The following is a 17525-nucleotide window of genomic DNA, read 5'->3' as shown; positions in this document are numbered from 1 at the left end:
CAGGGAGATGCACCCGCATTGGAAAGATTATATTTTAATTGATGGAAGTACATGTAATTAAAAAATATTTATATTTAAGCAGGAACACTCAAGAAATTTGGTTTCTGGTGAGTTGTGTCTTAAGATTGAGCTCCTGCATGAATCGTCTCATGTCTGTTGAGGTAGCAGCCCATATTGCAGTGTTTTTAGTCAGACACACATGAAATGCCACCTTTAGGGACTTAGTTCCATAAGAACTTCCAAATGTAATTTGTTTGTTTACCACTGTTGTAGTGAACAGCAGTTCTTGGAATCAGGAATGGGATGTCACAACCATAGGGTGCATCAGCTTGGCTTTCTTACAAGCAGGCTAAAATTCAGGTCTTTTTGAGTGCTAATTTGAAAACTGGGTGTATATATTAGGGATTTTCTTGGAACAAGCTATCTTGTGTTCTGTTTATTTTGCTTATGGTGGAAGGTTTAGAAAAGGTACGCAGTTCCTCATAAGTCAATTTTCAAGCCTATTTCAATACTTTTGGTAACATACAAGATGCATGAACTACTAGTCTGAATACTGTTCCATGAGTCACAAGTGTATTTTCTTTTCTTTTGGCAATGTCTGTATAGTAACTGAGTCACAGCCTGAACCACTGATCGAACATTTGGAGAAAGGACATGGTCAGCCCTGGGAGCACAGGTGAAGGCAATTCACCTGTGTGACATGAAGGGGTGAAGCCTTGCTGTACTTCTCCTAGACCTCATTTAAGGGCTAAGTGTCACTGTGGGAGGATCTCTGGTTGGAGATCCTTTTCTTGTGAAATCTTTCCTGCTAGCCTGGCTCCTCAGAGGCACGTGTGAGCACCTTTCCTTTCCCTTTGTAGCACCATTCCATCTGTGCTAGTCCTTTTGCTGTTACCCTCCTCTATCACCTTTCTACTATGTTAACCTTTCTGATGGTAAATTTGTCCTAGATCTTGGTTCCAGGGAGGAAGCATCAATTTTTAGGGCCAGTTCTCTGACCCTAAACAGGAGCCCTACAGAAATCCACTAGATGCCTACCTCGGAAGATCCTCATTAATAAATAGTATCCTGCTCCTAGGTGGGCTTTCTCCCATTGCTTTAAATGTGTGCTCAGTGCTTTAATTTCTCAAGGGACAAAGCTTTTGGCAGGTTTCTCACTTTATCTAAAGAAAGTAGGCAGGAACATGGGAGGGCAGGACAGAAACCAGAGGGCCTGGCCTACTGCTGTTGCATTTGGGAGATGCAACTCAAGCATCTCTACTGGAGCCAGAGCTGTAAAGTTCCTCCTGAGTGCACTAGGTGCTAATTTAGTCATGTTGTGACCTATGAGACCATTCTGCAGATTCTTCTTATGTATGCCTTTATTATAATATCAGTGTTTTATGTGGATCCTAATCAATTTTCAAATGGATAGAGAAATCCTGTTTAGTGGTTTTATGTGTGTTGAAAAAGAGCTGAGATTGGTTTGTGGGTCTGTGTGTTGAAACCCTTGACTTGTGGAGCTCTTGTATTTTTTTTTACTTTTTTTTTTTTTTTTTTTTTTTAATATATTAGGATACTAATTTTGAGTTTTACTGAATGGTTACTGCTTTTTAAATCATCTTGTAGTAACACATGAAAGTCATTATCCAGTGAATGTTGTGCAGTGCTGGAAGGTAGGGGTTCCCAGTTGAAGTTCTGACAAAATCTTTTTGTGACGTGACAGCATGAAAACTTGTCTAGGGAAATTAATTCCTTAAAGCTTTCCTTTATTGATTTCAGAGTGATTGTATGATTAAAGCATTAGGTACTGGTTTTCTAGTTTATATATATATATATATATATATTCTACAGATTACTTATAAACTTTTTTTTTTAACTTGTTTTGCACTTCAGTTTTATGTATAGTAGTAAAAGTATCAATGGAAACGTTAGTGTTGATCAGAAATAAGCACTTGATTTTACTTCCTTATTTCTCTATAAACAGTACTATCTATATCTTTGCTAAACACAATTTAACAGCAGCTGAGTGTTGGAAGTTGCTGGGGTTATGGTGAGAGCCAGAGGAAATATTAACCCTTAACGATTTCCATTTATATCAGTAATGGTAGTCATAATGGGGGACAATGGTGGCGGTTTAGCCATTGACTATCTCCTAAATTTGGAGGAGGATGATCTGGAATGGGACAAATCCTCTTTAAAAACTGGGTAATTAGTAGTCTTGTCACTCTAAAGATTAACATTTCGAATAGCTTTCATTACAAATGCAAACTGCCGTTACAGCTTCTTTCTCACAAAAAGTGCATAATTGAAAACTGTTCAGTTGCTTGAAATGCTTTTTCAAATCTACTTCAAAAAGAGTGCTTTTTTTTTTTTTCATCATAATGAATGAATTTATTTTATAATTGGTGGCAGTTCGTTAAAATCAGTTTTGTCCCTTGTGTTGCTTTATCTTGTCTGTGGATTGAAAAGGTAGAAGGTCTCTTCCCATTTTATTCCTTGTTATACGGTGCAGCAAAACCAAACCTAACACATGATCTTCACATAGATCTTACAATAAATATTAATTACTTTATGAATATTTCATGATATCTCAGCAATCTTGACAGTCTTTTTTTAATCTTTCAACTGACTAATGCTGGGATCTGTGCTGCATTCCCTGGTTGCTTTCAATTAGTATTTGTTCTCTTGTGGACTGATTGACTTCTGTAATCCAATAACCACTAGCATATCTTCATCAATGAAGTATATGGCCAAAACTTGGAAGATTTTTAGATGTTTGCACATGATTTTTTGTTTGTTTCATTTTTCTCTGCTGAGTTTTGATTTAGGGAGAACACTGAAGTGTAGTGGTGGTTTAATCACTTCTGGGTGTTTTTAGGGAAGATGTGGAAATGTGGAATATAGCATCCAGTAGATGCTGCTGGTTTAGAAGCTTCTGATCTAGCAGCAGTGAGGATAGGAGGTTCCCAGGTGGGATGGTGGGAAGGGGAAGGAAGGAGAATGAAAAAGAAATTTTACTGGAGGTAAGTAGCCAGTCTTCAGAAATTATCAAAAGCTTGACAGCTATTTTTCAAGCAACTCAGAGAATCAAAACAGTTTATGGATATTGGGAGCACCTCACTGTTACTTTTTAATTGCAAAGTTCAACAGACTTCAAGTTTCATGCCATTATTTATTTTTAATAGTTTGGTTTTTTTTGTTTTTTTTTAAGTAGAAACATTTTTGTTGTTGTTGTCATCTAACAAGCTTATGTTTCTGCTTGTTTTATTTCTAGCATATTATCAAGTTTCATCGTGCCTCAAAAGCAAATAAAAAGCCCATGCAATTGCCGAGATCTATGGTTAAATCACTACTCTACCAGATCCTTGATGGAATCCATTACCTCCATGCGAACTGGGTGCTTCATAGAGATCTGGTAAGTGAAGCATGCTTTACCTGGTTAAGAAAGTTTTACGTGTGTGTCAGTGGAGAAAAGTCCCTGTTAGTAATCTTGCATATCGATCCGTGCAGTTCTTCCTGTTATTGTTGTGGGAGACCAATGGTGATTTTTAAACATGAAAATAGCGTTGTTTTTGTCTGAGTCATCTGAGCTCAAACAATGATGATAGATCCCAGTAAAAGGATTGCAAATGTCAGTATCCGCAAACAGTACGTGAGCCAGCTGATGATGCATTGATTGAACATTCTTAGAGGTTTGTGTACGACTTTGAAAGGGCACTTAGCTAGAAAGGTGATAGATAACTTTGTACGTTGTTTGGCTTACATACAAGTTGCTGTAAGAGATAGTGAAAGAGTAGTTTTTTCATGGTGTGTTTCTTTTCCATGTGGTATTTTTTTCTGACCGTGGGAAGAGAACTTTGAAAGGGTTGTCATCTTAGAAATTTCCCATGACCTGAAGTGGCTCTTCAAGTTGACTGCAGATTACGGGGGCAGCCAGTTGCCTTGTCTTAGTTACCCTTTTTCCCTTAAAGTTTCCCACCACTCCTAATACTTAAATGAGCCTCTCATGTTATAAAAAGAAGAATATGAATATGGGCATAGTGTCTGCTGCTACGTGCATTATAACTGAACTTTTGAGCATGAAGCAAACCAATTACATGGTGGGTAACATTCCAAATCCTTTCTAGTAGTTATGCTGCACTGAGTAAGATCAATAGGAGTTATGGTAGGAAGTGTAGTGTGGCCTGTGTATGAAGTGACTGTTGTTACTTGGATATTTCTCTTAGTTGCCCCAGCCAGTCAAAGTGAGAATGCGTGTCCAGAAGCATCTAATCACTTATTTAGTTTTGTAAGCAAGACATAGATTATTCTCAAGTATTTAATAGTAGTTAAGTGCTCAGATTAATTTTTGGATGTGGATTGAATGTTTTCTTAAATGGTATGAATGAGTTAAGACAGCCCAGGAATGGAAGTCACAGATACCTTCTGAAATAAATTTTATTTAACTTTGACAAGTGTCTAGAATTGGGGTTCAAGTTTTGCTGTGGATCCCCCTTTTTTTTTTTTTGTTTTTTAATCTCATTCTTTGGTATTTATTGTTGACCTTTCTGATAAATTCCAGATGTTAGCATAGTTGTGGGCTTCTGTTGTTTTTTTGGATTGGTAGCCATGAGCAAAAGCAGGAAGCAAGTGCAAATACATCTTTGACTTCTGTGCTACAATTACTACTTTCCTAGGGAGACAGCTGTTGTTTTGCCAGAAAGCTGAGATGTAATTAGGCACAGTTTAAAATGAACACCTGAAAAGTCTATATTCAGCTATGTTTAATGGAAGAATATGTATTCATGAAACTATTTCTATCCTGTAGCACCAGGTGTTGTGGATGACCTGTGCTGATCCTTTGCAAGTCTTATCAGTTGTTGCAGCAGAGCTGGTGCCTAATGTCATTGTATTTCCTTTTGGTGCTTTGGGAAGTAAGGGCTGCTTTTCATGAAAAACTGTTCTTCATGTCACCAGTATAATAATGCTTGGCTGATGTAGTCATATTTGGGAAGGGAGAATAGAAATTGGGGAGTCTAATGTGTTCCTGTTTAAACTAATTCTTCAGTGTCTCCGTAAGAGAAAGGAAAATGTTAGAAATCGCCTTGGTACAGTGGTGATGTGAAAGTATATTCATAATTGGTCGCTTTTTAAAAAAATCATTGTCAATCTCTGAAGAATTCAGATATTTCAAATTGTTGGTTTGTATCTTAACCACCAGTAAGTGATGGTACTTTGTATGTGTTGCGTCTGCTTTTGAAATTAGGAGGTGTTGTGTGCATTTAGTGAACAACTTGAATTATCAGTTAACCACAATTTTTATGTTTGATTACCTGATCTAGTGGAAGATGTCTCTGCCTATAGCAGGGGGATTGGAACTACATGATCTTAAAGGTCCCTTCCAACCCAAACCATTCTTTGATTTTTATTCATCACTTGTGATTTTTTTCTTTTTTCTTTTTTTCCCCCTACCTCAGGCCTAGTTTCACTAGGGTGAGTTTCTTGTGTAATTACAAGAAATAAACATGCAGTGTCTCCTTAAGATGAGGAGCGACTGGTCTGGTGTTTTATTTCCTTGGCTGTTTTAGTTTACTTCCATGGGAAAAATATTTTTCTATTTCATGTGAACCAAGATTTTGAATCAAGGCACCTTGTGCTTTCCTGGTTTAATATAACTCTGTTCCTACTATTTTTAGCGTGCATTTGGGTGTAGTCCAAAGATGGTGACATCCATAAAAGTCATGCTATGGTACTTTCTTCTTTTTTATTTTTATTTATTTATTTATTTATTTTTAATTATTTTTATTTTTTTATTTTTTTTATTTTGAAAATTAGATTCTCTTTAGAATATTCATGATGATATTAGTCAAATTTTCCTCAGCTACGGAAATGACCTTTAGAGTTTATTCAACAAATGTTGTAATAAAAAGTAGAAAGGTGACAAGTTAGGTATTTTGTAGAGAACTTGCTTGGAAGCATTTGAGGAGCATTAGTAACATCATTTAAGTCTTCATTTGGTGTTGTCATAAATTAAAAAAAAAAAGTCAGAACAACAAATGTACTGCTTTAATAAGGTATTTTTTTCTCAATGGATTCATATTGCTAAATAAGTAAAATTGTTACTCTGAAGTTGTTTTTAGGATCAGCAGTAGTGAGCAAAAACATTAAAGGGTTACAAAGCTGGTGAGTGAACAGAATGAACATACAGACCTGCAATACGTATCATATCCTTGGGCATGAGCTAAGGGATAGTTTCTGCCACAAGGAGACAGTCTCATTCTTTTCTTCAATATCACCATGGTATTTTCACCTTTTAATTAGCTGACAGGTGAGACTTATCTAACTCATGGTAAGCTCTGTCAGCAGAAAGCATTCTCTTTTCTCTTCCAGAATGAGTTATCTGTGATCCATGAACAATCTCACTGTGAAGTGGGATGTGTGTCACAGGAGGTGCAAAAGAGAGCTGAGATTGGAGATGGTGGCAGAAAGCAGAACAGGTCCTTCTGGCATCACCTTCCATTAGATCAGATTAGTCTATTGCTAGAATACTTTAAACATGCAAGAAAGTGGAAGATTTTTGAAAGATTCAGTTACATTGCAATTCTAAAGTGCTTAACCACTTCTGGTGTAAGGTTTATCTCGGATTCAACTCTCTCAACACAAGTCCAATTTTAGGGAAGTACCCAAACTGAGGAATATTATATTATATTAATATTATATTATAATAAATGACAATACCAGGTATGCTTGTATTCATACATCTAGAAATAAGAAAATAATTTAATGTACTGTGTAGTTTAATTTCTCAGTGTTTGAGTATTTTGTTTCTAGTTTCCTTATTCTGAAAATAGCTGTAAAGTGCTAAGTGGTTTTTAGGTATAACTTTTTTTTTTGCTAGGCTGTTAAATTTCATCATTTAAGAATAGTTAGTAACAACTTTCTGTAGGGTAAGATTGAAACCATTGCAGAATATGGGACAGGAGTACTGGTGTTTTATTTATTTGAATATCACGGTGTCAGTTTGCTCACCTTGGAATTGGCATAAGACTATAAAATGTACTTAATACTTTTCTCCTATCAAGTCATTTGAGATGGTATTTTGTTGTTGGGCAAAGATAATTTTGTATTTTCAACACAGCAGCATTCCTGAAAGCCACATGTGAGAGGAGAGAGGAAGGGACAGAGACATGGCAGGCTCTGGTAGCTGCTGGAGCCTTTCATTAAAAACAAGGCATTGTTATGATTCTCCAATATCAGTGTAGATATTGGAGGATCATAGAATGGCTTGGGTTGGGAAGGACCCCAAGGATCATCAAGTTCCAACCCCCTGGCCACAGGTAGGGCCACCAACCTCCAGATCTGATACTAGTCCAGGTTGCCCAGGGCCCCATTCCTCTGAAGTATCCTTTTGATGCTAATCTCTGGATTTTAAAGGGTTCTGTAGAAATTGCGAGCCATTTACTTGAAGGAAATCCTGAAGTTGTGCTCTGTACCTTGAGTTAGTATCAAGTCAAAAGATTCAACATGTAAAGAGAAATAATTCAGAGTATTGTGATTTGTTTGTTCGCTTCTCCTCTGCATGTGAATTACTGAGGTTCTAGAGAATTATTCAGCAAGGGCTTTACTTTGTGAGGCATCTGAAAATGGAGGTCTTCATTTAGTGTTCACAGTATGTGTTCATATTACCAAAAGAGAGTATTTTAGCAGTTTTTCTTGTGCTATTAAGCCTTTGGTAGTTGATGTTAGTTGCTTATGCATTTCCTTTAGAACCTGACAAACGTAATTTCTATTTGTAAATTGGATGCATTCGCCTGGAGCGGGGGATGTTATCTACAAGAGATGTTTTGAGTGCACAGAAACCTCATTGAGTACATTTGTAAGATTTTACTTGTGTCTGAGTCTTTCTTTAGAATTCTACCTAATGTTATTAAAACTACTGATTGAAAACAAATGTTGGGAATTAAACTCACAGAGAAATATGGGCGTATCACTCCCTTCTCCTTCTCCCCAAGTAAATTTACTTGTCAAAACGGGCCAACCTCCTGAAGTGCTTTTACTATTAAATACTCATTTATCAATAACTTCCTGTTTCTCCTTGTTTGCATCTCTATAGCTTTAGAATGTTTTATTTGATAATGCATGTCATTTCACAAGTCAGGAGATAAACTTATTGTAAAAATCTGTGTTCTAGAAAAAGGCATCTGTGAGTTGTAACATTACAGAGATTTGAAACAAATTTTATTCCAATCTAATTAATCATTTTGTATTTTTCTTAAAGATGTAGGTACAAGCAAAGAGACTAGATTGTAGGCATGGTCGTTCTCTGAACTATGTTTGAGGTGTAAGTTCCTAGTGATGCAGCAGGAGGCCATGTTGCCTCTAGTCCTTTCTGCTCACCTGCACTTATTTTCCTGCAACCTGGGGTGTACAGCACTAATGCAAGTTAAAACGTTCAGTTGACAGTTGCAAAAATTGTGGTGTAGGGTGGATATGTGGGTGAGGTGGTTTTATGTGTGGAAGCCAATTTTATGAGGACAGGACATAAGAGAGCGCGGTGACTTTTATCTTCAGTGACATGGCCATAGCCTGCTGGTGGTGTTACTTACGCCATCAGTAATGTTCCTCTTCCATAACCATTTGGATATCTGGAAGTCTGTTGGTGCCTGAGAAAAATGAGCACCAGAAATTTATTATCATTTTGATGTTATGTATCAAAAGTGTGAGGTTTGGGGGACTTGAACTGCATTTTGTGAGGAATCTAGTTCTTTGAAATAATATTTTTGCCAATGTGACAGGGAGCTTGTCTGGAGGACCTGAAATACTACTCTGCCAGTGTAAGTATACCTTCTTTGGCATTTGAAGCAAATATCCTGACTAGGAGCTGTAGTTGCAAGGAAGGGGGACTTTCCCTACTTCAGTTGTGGAAGCAGATGGTGGTGGTGACATGTCACTTGGCTGCAGAAGACTGACTTTATGCTGAAGAAAATTCTGGGTGCTGGGTCCTTTTGTACTGCAGAACAGTTCTTACCATGGTATTGTTCTATGAAGCAAGGCAGTTATAGTGAAAGCTTATGATTGTTTTTGTCACTTGGGAGCAAATGTTTTAGAGATGTGAAGCCACTAAGCACAGCAGAGGTAGAAACTGGGTCTGTGTGTTTGGCTTATGACTGACATATACTGCATTGAAGTAGAGAAGAGGGAAGAAAAACAGGTAAAAGCAATCTCACTGAGAAACTAAACCAAAAAAGGATATTTTCAGCAGCTAAAAGGGAGGGAGCAAGGAGAAGAGCCAACAGAGGTCTTCCTGTTTCTGCAGTTCTCTTTCAGTACTCTCTGTACATCACTTTCCTTGCTGGTAGTGAAGACTTGCTCTTCTCATGATTTTTGCGATGTTCCATCTCTTCATTCCAGTCACACCAAAATCTCTCCTTTGCTATTTCACCTGCAGAGTGAGGCTGAGCTGGTGAGATTTTCATGTTCTCCTGTGGTTTTCTCAGAGTAGCCCTCTTTTTCCAAAGCAACCCTTCTCCGTTTTATTTCAGTACATTTGCTTTGGAAGAATTTTTTCTTTCCAGTGTGCAGCTCCCTGTTTATTGTTTTCCCTTATTTTTTATCTTAATTCTACACTTCCCTGTCGCTCCTTGGCAAGTGCAAAGCTTCAGATTGTAAAGAATAGTTACTGGGAAGATTGGTCCCCTTTCCTAGTGAGCACAGCATCCCAGGGAGGGGCCTGAGACCAGAGTGCTGCCTTAAGCTGCACATCCGTACTTTGATCACTTCATTCCAGAGTTCCCCATGGCTCCTCTCCCACCCTGGAGCTGACAATCAGAGAGAAGGGTTTTAATTTGAGACAGCAAGCAGTCACTTATCTCTTTTTTTGGATGAATCCAATGATGGTGATTTGAAAACTTGCCACTGGTGTTCCATCTCCAGCTTTCATTACCATCTACTTGCCAGTTAAAGTCAGGGGAGGATTTTATATATGTTCTGTGCATTGCTGCACTATGTCATCAGTACTAAGCTATTTTCATTGGGTGCTTAAGGTAATCAGTCGGTGTTTCTTCCTGGAGTGGATTACAAAGTGCTCGTGTGTTTCTGTCACCTGAAGAATTTATAGAGTGCTAATCTGGTAATTTTGGTGGAAGGACATAACCGGCTGCTGAGGTCTGATATAATTTTGAGCCAGCATGTCTGCTCATGCAGACAATGACTATACATAGACTTTGGGATGATCAGACGTAAGCTCCTAGATTCAGCCTTCTTAACAAGTCCCCTGAGTGGACAACCACTGCAGAAACAAACGTGGTGCCTTTCCAATGGTTCATCTTTAGCAGAGCCACCAGAAGCTGGTAAAGTTGGCAGTCCTAGCTGAGGCCAGCACACAGGGCAAGCTTCTTTCCTCTGTCTTGCAGTCCAGCACCTCTTGAGAAGCTGCACATGGTGATTCTCTCATAGGGCTGTCTGGAGCTGTAGCCACCTGGAGCCTGCCTGGGCTTTTTGAAAGGGGAAGCTTGAAGTGAAGTGGTTTTCTGTGTGAATCTGCAGCTTTAGCTCCCTTGGAGGTCCATCCTTTTCAGAAGTCCCTCAGCTGATCAGTGTTTTATCTTCTCACTCTGCTGATAACTTTAATTTTTAAAAAAATCTATTATTAGATTTTATTACTACATTTGCAAAAAATTTAGAACACCTGTTTTAAATGATTCTTCATGATATCTATGTGAATACCAACACTTTAGTAAATTTTCATCATTTCAGTTCTACTAAATTCACTAAAGCTCCAAGAGTTCTTGGATTTTCAGTTGACCAGCTGGCTTTTAATGCTGTCATCATTTCAGCCTATCCTGTAGCTATTATGTAAATCCTCAGGCACTTATCATGGACCCATGCATGGACTTTGATCTTTGCTCTCACATTACACACCTCATTTAACCCATCTTTGCCTCTGTTTCCCAATCTGGTAGCTCTTCATGGTTTTAAACTGTAGCTTACTGCTTTATATGCAGTGAAACCTTTATGTGAAAACAGTGTATCTGTGGTTTATTCAATTAGCTTTTTTTTGTCTGATACTCTTATCCTAATGAGATGGAAGTACTAACAAAGACTGAGGATTAAAATAAATTGCATTTTGTATGAAGACATCAAAAGAACTTGTTAAGAATTTTAAATGGGTACTGATGTTTTACCTCTGCTTTCACGTTAAAGCCTTTGAAACGTGAAAAATCTCTCAGTGCTTATTGTTATGAATTTACAGTATAGTAGTATGTAGCGTATAGTAGTTAAACTCTCTCTTCTTATCCACCCGTGCTCTCCCACAAAGTTTTTCCAGGCCGGTAGGTAATCTGAAAAAGAAAACTAAAATGCAGGAAGTGGGTTTTGAATGTGCAGCTCACACTTCACCAAGTAGGCAAACTGTGCTTTGAAAGACAAAATGCAAGATGACAAGTGCAGGGAACTCCTCTTTCACCAGCTCTTCTAAAAAAGGCCTTTAACATGCTGATATCCAGAGTAAATTTAGCTGCAGATTCCTGCACCCTCTCCTGCCAGCCAGCTGCTGTGCAGGAATGTGGAGCGGCTGGGTCCTGTCCTCTGCCAGGGACTGTGAAGCAGCTTGAAAGGCTTGTTGCCTCTGCACGCCTGCTTGGGCACACGCTCAGCTCCTATAAATAAGAAGCTGGTCGTTCTGTCTGCCGCTATCCTTAAACTTTTAAAACCACTAGTTGTAGTGGTAATCCTTACCATTTTATGTCTAGGGCGTGTGTAAAGGTGTGTTGGAGAAGGACATATGGACGTGTGTCCACATGTGCTATCGGCTGATATTCTGCAAAAAGGGTTAGGGCCTCTCAGTCCTGCATGTACATGATCCATTTATCATGAAGGGGTCTGTCATGTGTCCAAAAACCTATTAGTGGTTATACACATCTTCTTTATTTTTGAGAATAAAGAAGGTAAAAGCTAGATCTACACATTTGAAAGGGCTGGTTTTAGAAAGCAATCTGCATTTGTTATGTGTAGGGTTAACACAATTCTTTTAGATTTGTTTGGAGAGAGTATATCATTTTATTTATTGCTGAGGAACAACTGTAGTCTGTGTGTGTCAGTGTGCATAGACAAACAAACAGAAACTTTACATGCTGAAAAGCAAATTAAGTTTTATTAGCATACACTTTCCTCCTTTTCTCTGGGCAGCCTGGTCTGGTGGTTGACCACCCTGCCTGTGGCAGGGGGGTTGAAACTAGATGAACTTTGAGGTCCTTTTCAACCCAGGCCATTCTGTGTTCCTTAAAATATCAACTGGGTTCTGCACCCTGGTACTGATGGCAGGATGGGAATGGCACAAAATTGTGCCAGGGGAGGCTCAAACTGGACACTGGGAAACATTTTTTGGCTGTGAGTGTGATCAGACACTGGAACGGGTTGCCTACAGGGATGATTGATTCCCTGTGCCTGTCTGTGCTCAAGAGGCATTTGGACAGTGCCCTTAGAGGCATACTGGAACTTCTGGTCAGCCCTGGGGTTGCCAGGTTGGACTGGATGTTCTTTGAAGGTCCATTCCTGCTATACTGTACTGCACTGTTCCTTGAGAGATCGCTGTTCGAAATGTTGCAGTTTTCATTCCTCAGAACTTTGATTTTTATCCTTTGGTTGTAAAAGTAACCTAAATGTTTTAAAAAGGCTTTTGAAGACAAACAGAATATCTAATTTATCAAGTACGTGGAAAAAACAATTTTTCTGAGATTGACTAATGCATACCTTTGGCTGCTGGCAAGAGTATTAAGAAAATGTTTGTAGATTAATTTTTAGTAATAAAAATAATTACAGTTAAAGAAAAATGTTTTGCCTCAGGTTCTGAAACAAGCTTATGCCCATAAAACCCTGGTTGGATATAAATTCAGATGAGTCAGAAGAAACAAAGGTACTGATTTAATGTTTTTTTGGCTGTGTCTTACTGCTAGAGTCAACAGATGACATATGGTTCCTGTGAGCTTCATATCTCTTTTCCTGAGGTGGGAAAAGGGCGAGAAGGGAACAAAAATACTGAAGTCGTTCCAGAATGCGTGTATTTATTCTGTTGATAAAGGAAAAACAGAAAGAAATGCCATCTTTTCCAATAGCCTCCATTCAGATTTCTTTAGCTCTGGGAAGCTTTCTAGTAAGTCCATGATGTACTTAATCTTATTGGTGCAGCCAACCCTTGGAATGAGCAAACAGAATTTTGTGTTCTAAATGAAAAATACAAAGTTCAGCTGCAGCTTTTAGAAGTTTGTTTCTCCCTTCTGGGATAGTATCAGTGGTTACAAGTGTGTATCTCACTTTTTTTCTTTCCCCTGATTGGATTCATTATTCTTTCTGAATAGGGCAAAATGAAAGTTGCCATAGCATTGTTGACATGATGTTACTTACGATCAAAGAAATTAATGAAGCTTATAAGCAGCATGTTAAAATCATTGAAGACTACTAACCCATATGTAACAATATACAATATTCAAGAACATGAAATATTCAGATAAAAATGCAGTGTTTCCCTTTTTTTTCCTTGCAGTTGTTCATCCTGTTGCTTGCCTTTTGTATTTCTGTTCATTTGCAAGCATAGTGAAGTCATTACTGCTCTACTAAGATGTTGTAATAATGTTACAAATGGTCTTTCATTTAAATTAAGTATCTCTGATCAGTGATGCAGTAAACTGCTGTGACTAACAAAGGATGGTAGTCTCTGCCTCAGTTTCATTCCCTGTGATCCATGTCATCTGCGCAGTAGATGAGGATCAGCTGGTATTCCACCAACAACTTGCCTCGAGGCCTCTTTGTCTCCTTCCTTTTTCATCCTGCTTCAGAAACCGCTGACCTTGCTGTAGCTGCAGTAGCAAACAACACAGCTGTATCAGCTGGAGGGTGAGGGAAACCTTTTGTACAAGTAATGAAGGGTCTCCACTTAATTTGAGTGGTCTTCCTGAAAACAAGGCATCAGGTAATTAAATTCTTGAGGGAGGGTGTTGGCATTCTTTTATATATATATATAAATAAATTTCATGTTCAAACATTTGCAAATTAGATTTTGAGGTAATTTTAATAAAAACAGGAACAAACTTTCAGAAAATCTGGACCACTGGTACAAGTGTTTATGAAATTCTTTTGCCTGTCAACGGTGAAGTAGCAAGGGTCCAACCAATGAAGGCACATCATGGAGCAAGTAACCAGTCTTGAACACATACATCTTTCACTGTATGAAGCCTGTGTAGTACCAGGAGACTTCATCGATTCTTTGTTCTTCTGTTGTTTTGCCCTCTGGAAATTAAAGCCCATCTGGACTTGTAACAGGAGTTCAGACAGACAGATGTCCCCCCAGTTGCCCTTTGCTCAGTACTTCAGTGATACCAGACCACAACTCATTGCCTTTTAGAGTCTTGGAAAAACACTTACCTGGCAGTTCTGTAGCCTTCATTTGCTACAATGCAAATTTTGGTTGTTTTAAATCATAGAATCATAGAATTACTCAGGTTGGAAAAGACCTCAAAGATCATCAAGTCCAACCGCAGCCTAACCATAGTACCCTAACTCTAACAACCCTCTGCTAAGTCATATCTCTGAGCACTTCATCCAAACAGCTCTTAAATACATCCAGTGAAGGTGACTCAACCACCTTCCTGGGGAGCCTATTCCAGTGTTTAACTACCCTTTCTGTAAAGAATTGTTTCCTAACATCCAACCTAAACTTACCTTGGCGCAACTTGAGGCCATTTTCCTCTCATCCTGTCATTTGTCACCAGGGAGAAAAGACTTGCCCCGCTCTCACTGTAAGCACCTTTCAGATACTGGAAGAGAGTATTTTCATTCATTTATTTCTATTCAACTACTTCTATTTGGTTATTTAAGAATTTTACTTAAAATACAAACAAACAAAAAACAACACCAAAACAAAAAAGCCCCAAAAAAACCCAAAACCTCCAAAGAGTAGTAAGAATGGTGGTGTTTAGAGTTTATGTTTACTTAAATATTGAGCCAAAATAATAATTTTACAAAGGCAGTGTGGTAACATTCTGTATCACTCTTGTCTATGAAAATAGTTCTGTAGACGATATCTTGCATTCCTAAATTCCCCTTGGTGTTCAGATGCCCAAACCATATTGTCTTAAGCTGTAATTGTTCTGGAGTGGGTTTTTCATAAATATTTTCTGTTTTAGAAGTTTTTATGAAGCATGTTTGTACTTTGATTTGCCTTTACAATTTTCCTCTACTTAACTGTTTTTGATGTAGCAGTTGTGGATCTTGATTCTTAAAATGTGTGCAAAATCCAGTAGGCTGTATTTTACTGAGCTGATAGCAAGTTCTGTTGCTCTGAAAATGATTTTTATGGCCACTGACCTGTGGGTGTAATTAGCTGTTTGCCAGCTGTAAATGACTTCTCTAAATTGTTTATTTTTTTGCTTCTCTGAGTTCAAAATATAACTTATATATACTTGGTAGGCAACCAGTTCTAAATTTGAATTTTTGATGGTTAAAACTAAGAAACTCATTTATAATCCTAAAATTAAGAAATGGCTTCAGTTGGAAGGGACCTTAAAGCTCACTCAGTTCCAGTACCCAGCTGTGGACCTGGCTGTCTCCCACCAGATAAGGCTCCTCAGGGCACCCATCCAGTCTGGCCTTTAAAATGTAGTGTTTAGATTGTGTGGGCTCCAAATTCTGGTTATCTGAGTAGTATCATAGTTTTGTCGCAGCTTCTTACTGATTTTACTGTGATCAGATGTATTGTTGTGGCTGGCAGCCTGTGGGATGTCCTTGGAAGCTGTGTCTGTCCTTGTATCTCCTGGGAACCTGAGGCATAGTCATTCTTCCTGGGCATGAACAGCTACAACTGGATGCAGGAGATTTGTGGTAGCAGTGAATCAGGGGAGCTGAAAGTTGTCTTTATTCTGCATTGCAGAAATACATGAGTGTTGAATGATCCTCATCTCGCTCATCTCTGAGTTGTGTGCATAAGACCACTCTTGAAAAGTCTTAACCAGTGTTTGAAATGAATTGCCTTAATCACTTTACTGCTTTTTGGAGGTAATCTGAGCAACCTGAGGTCCAAAGTGGGGCTCCATTTGGCTGCAGCAGTGGAAGGTACTGGAGCATTCTTGCTCTGTTGTTGATATCCCCAATACAGTTCAGGCCACAGCCCTCACTGTGGGTGAAGGTGGGGCTCAGGTGCAGGAGTGTCTCCACATTCATCTTCTGCTGTCTGGGTGATTATCTCCAGCAAAGAGATGGTGCAGTCTGCTAGAGGCAGTATCGTTTTCAGTTGCTGCAGCTGTTTTTCTTGGTGCATGGAACTTGGAACCCTACTGCAGTATTTGAGTAATTTGAATTTAGTTTTTCTATTGAAATAAAGCTGAGGGTATGGCTCTGTAGACAAGTTATAGCAAGGCAGCCTAGGGTGTAGGCTTACACTCATTTGTTACTGAATAGTATGCTTACCTGCATGTTTTTATCTGGAAAAAATGCATAGACTTTTGATATCCTGCTGTTCCATAGAACTAAGATAAAATTGACCAGTGTTTGCCATTGTTACAATTGGACAGATGCTGTGTTAATTTTCAGATGTCTGTTTTATGCTGTTTTTGAGGGTTATTTCATTAAAATAACAGTTGGTAACTAAAATGTCATTCAGTGACTTTGTTTGTTTGTTTTTATAGTATATTGAGATAGCAAAAGGATTCAACCTTCTGGGCTCAGTCTTCCTATAGTTCATGTCTACTAGTGTTAATATGTGAGAACAACTTCAGTGTTAAAAAAAAATGGTGCTTGGGAATAGGGGTCAAGTATCCTTTTCTGTTGTATTAGTATCAGATTTCAAGTCATCAAATCATTAAATAACTTTGGGATTTTTAATAGTACAGCCAGTCATTAAATTGATATTAAGTCTATTATTGACCCAAGTAAGCTATCCTAGTCTTTAACTCTGTTCTAAGTTTGTAAATTCACTGATTTCAGAATGGTTGTTACAAATAGAGTGAAGATTTTTAGCTTATAGGCATAGCACATATAAAATGTAGGAGAGAGTATTTTGTGGTTTAACCTGGCAGGCAGCTCAGCATCACGCAATTGTTCCCTTACTACCCCCTCAGTAGAATGGGAGAGTGAATTGGAAACAAATGGAAGACTTAAGTCAGTTTGTGTAATTTCTCCTGGTTCTGTCCTTCCCAGCTTCTTGTGTCCCTCTGAGCTCTTGTGTTGAAGGGACCTTGACTTGCTGTAAGCACTGCTCTGCTCTGACAATATTTTCTGAAAGCTATCTTTTTCAGAGATAACTCGTCGTGTAGTAGGCTTTTGAGAATAGTGGTCTGGCTTTGAGGAATAGGAGCTGTGTCTATTTATGCAGTTTGAAAAACAATAATCATGATTTAAAAAAAAAATAAAAAAATCCTAAGGAATCTTATTTGCATTTTAAAACACACAGTGTTTTGTGAAAATGACTAAAGACTTATTCTGGCAACATCAACAGCAAAGGGAAGCATAGACCTTAATCACTAACACCACACATTTTTTTTTCCTGGTAAGTTGGGACAACTTTGTGTCAGTTA

At 38.3% G+C, this 17525-nt stretch overlaps 1 protein-coding gene across 2 annotated transcripts in view; it reads left to right on the top strand.

The window, feature by feature from the left end:
• Positions 1 to 17525, top strand: part of CDK19 (cyclin dependent kinase 19) — a 105974-nt gene that overhangs the window by 45956 nt on the left and 42493 nt on the right. For both annotated transcript variants that reach the window (XM_072332596.1, XM_072332595.1), the window contains exon 4: positions 3257 to 3397. In XM_072332596.1, the coding sequence (XP_072188697.1) occupies positions 3257 to 3397 (141 nt within the window). The remainder of the gene's footprint in view (positions 1 to 3256; positions 3398 to 17525) is intronic.

The sequence above is a fragment of the Excalfactoria chinensis genome, chromosome 3 (genome assembly GCF_039878825.1).
Source record: "Excalfactoria chinensis isolate bCotChi1 chromosome 3, bCotChi1.hap2, whole genome shotgun sequence".
Lineage (NCBI taxonomy): Eukaryota > Metazoa > Chordata > Aves > Galliformes > Phasianidae > Excalfactoria > Excalfactoria chinensis.
This window is presented reverse-complemented; position numbering and strand designations above follow the sequence as displayed.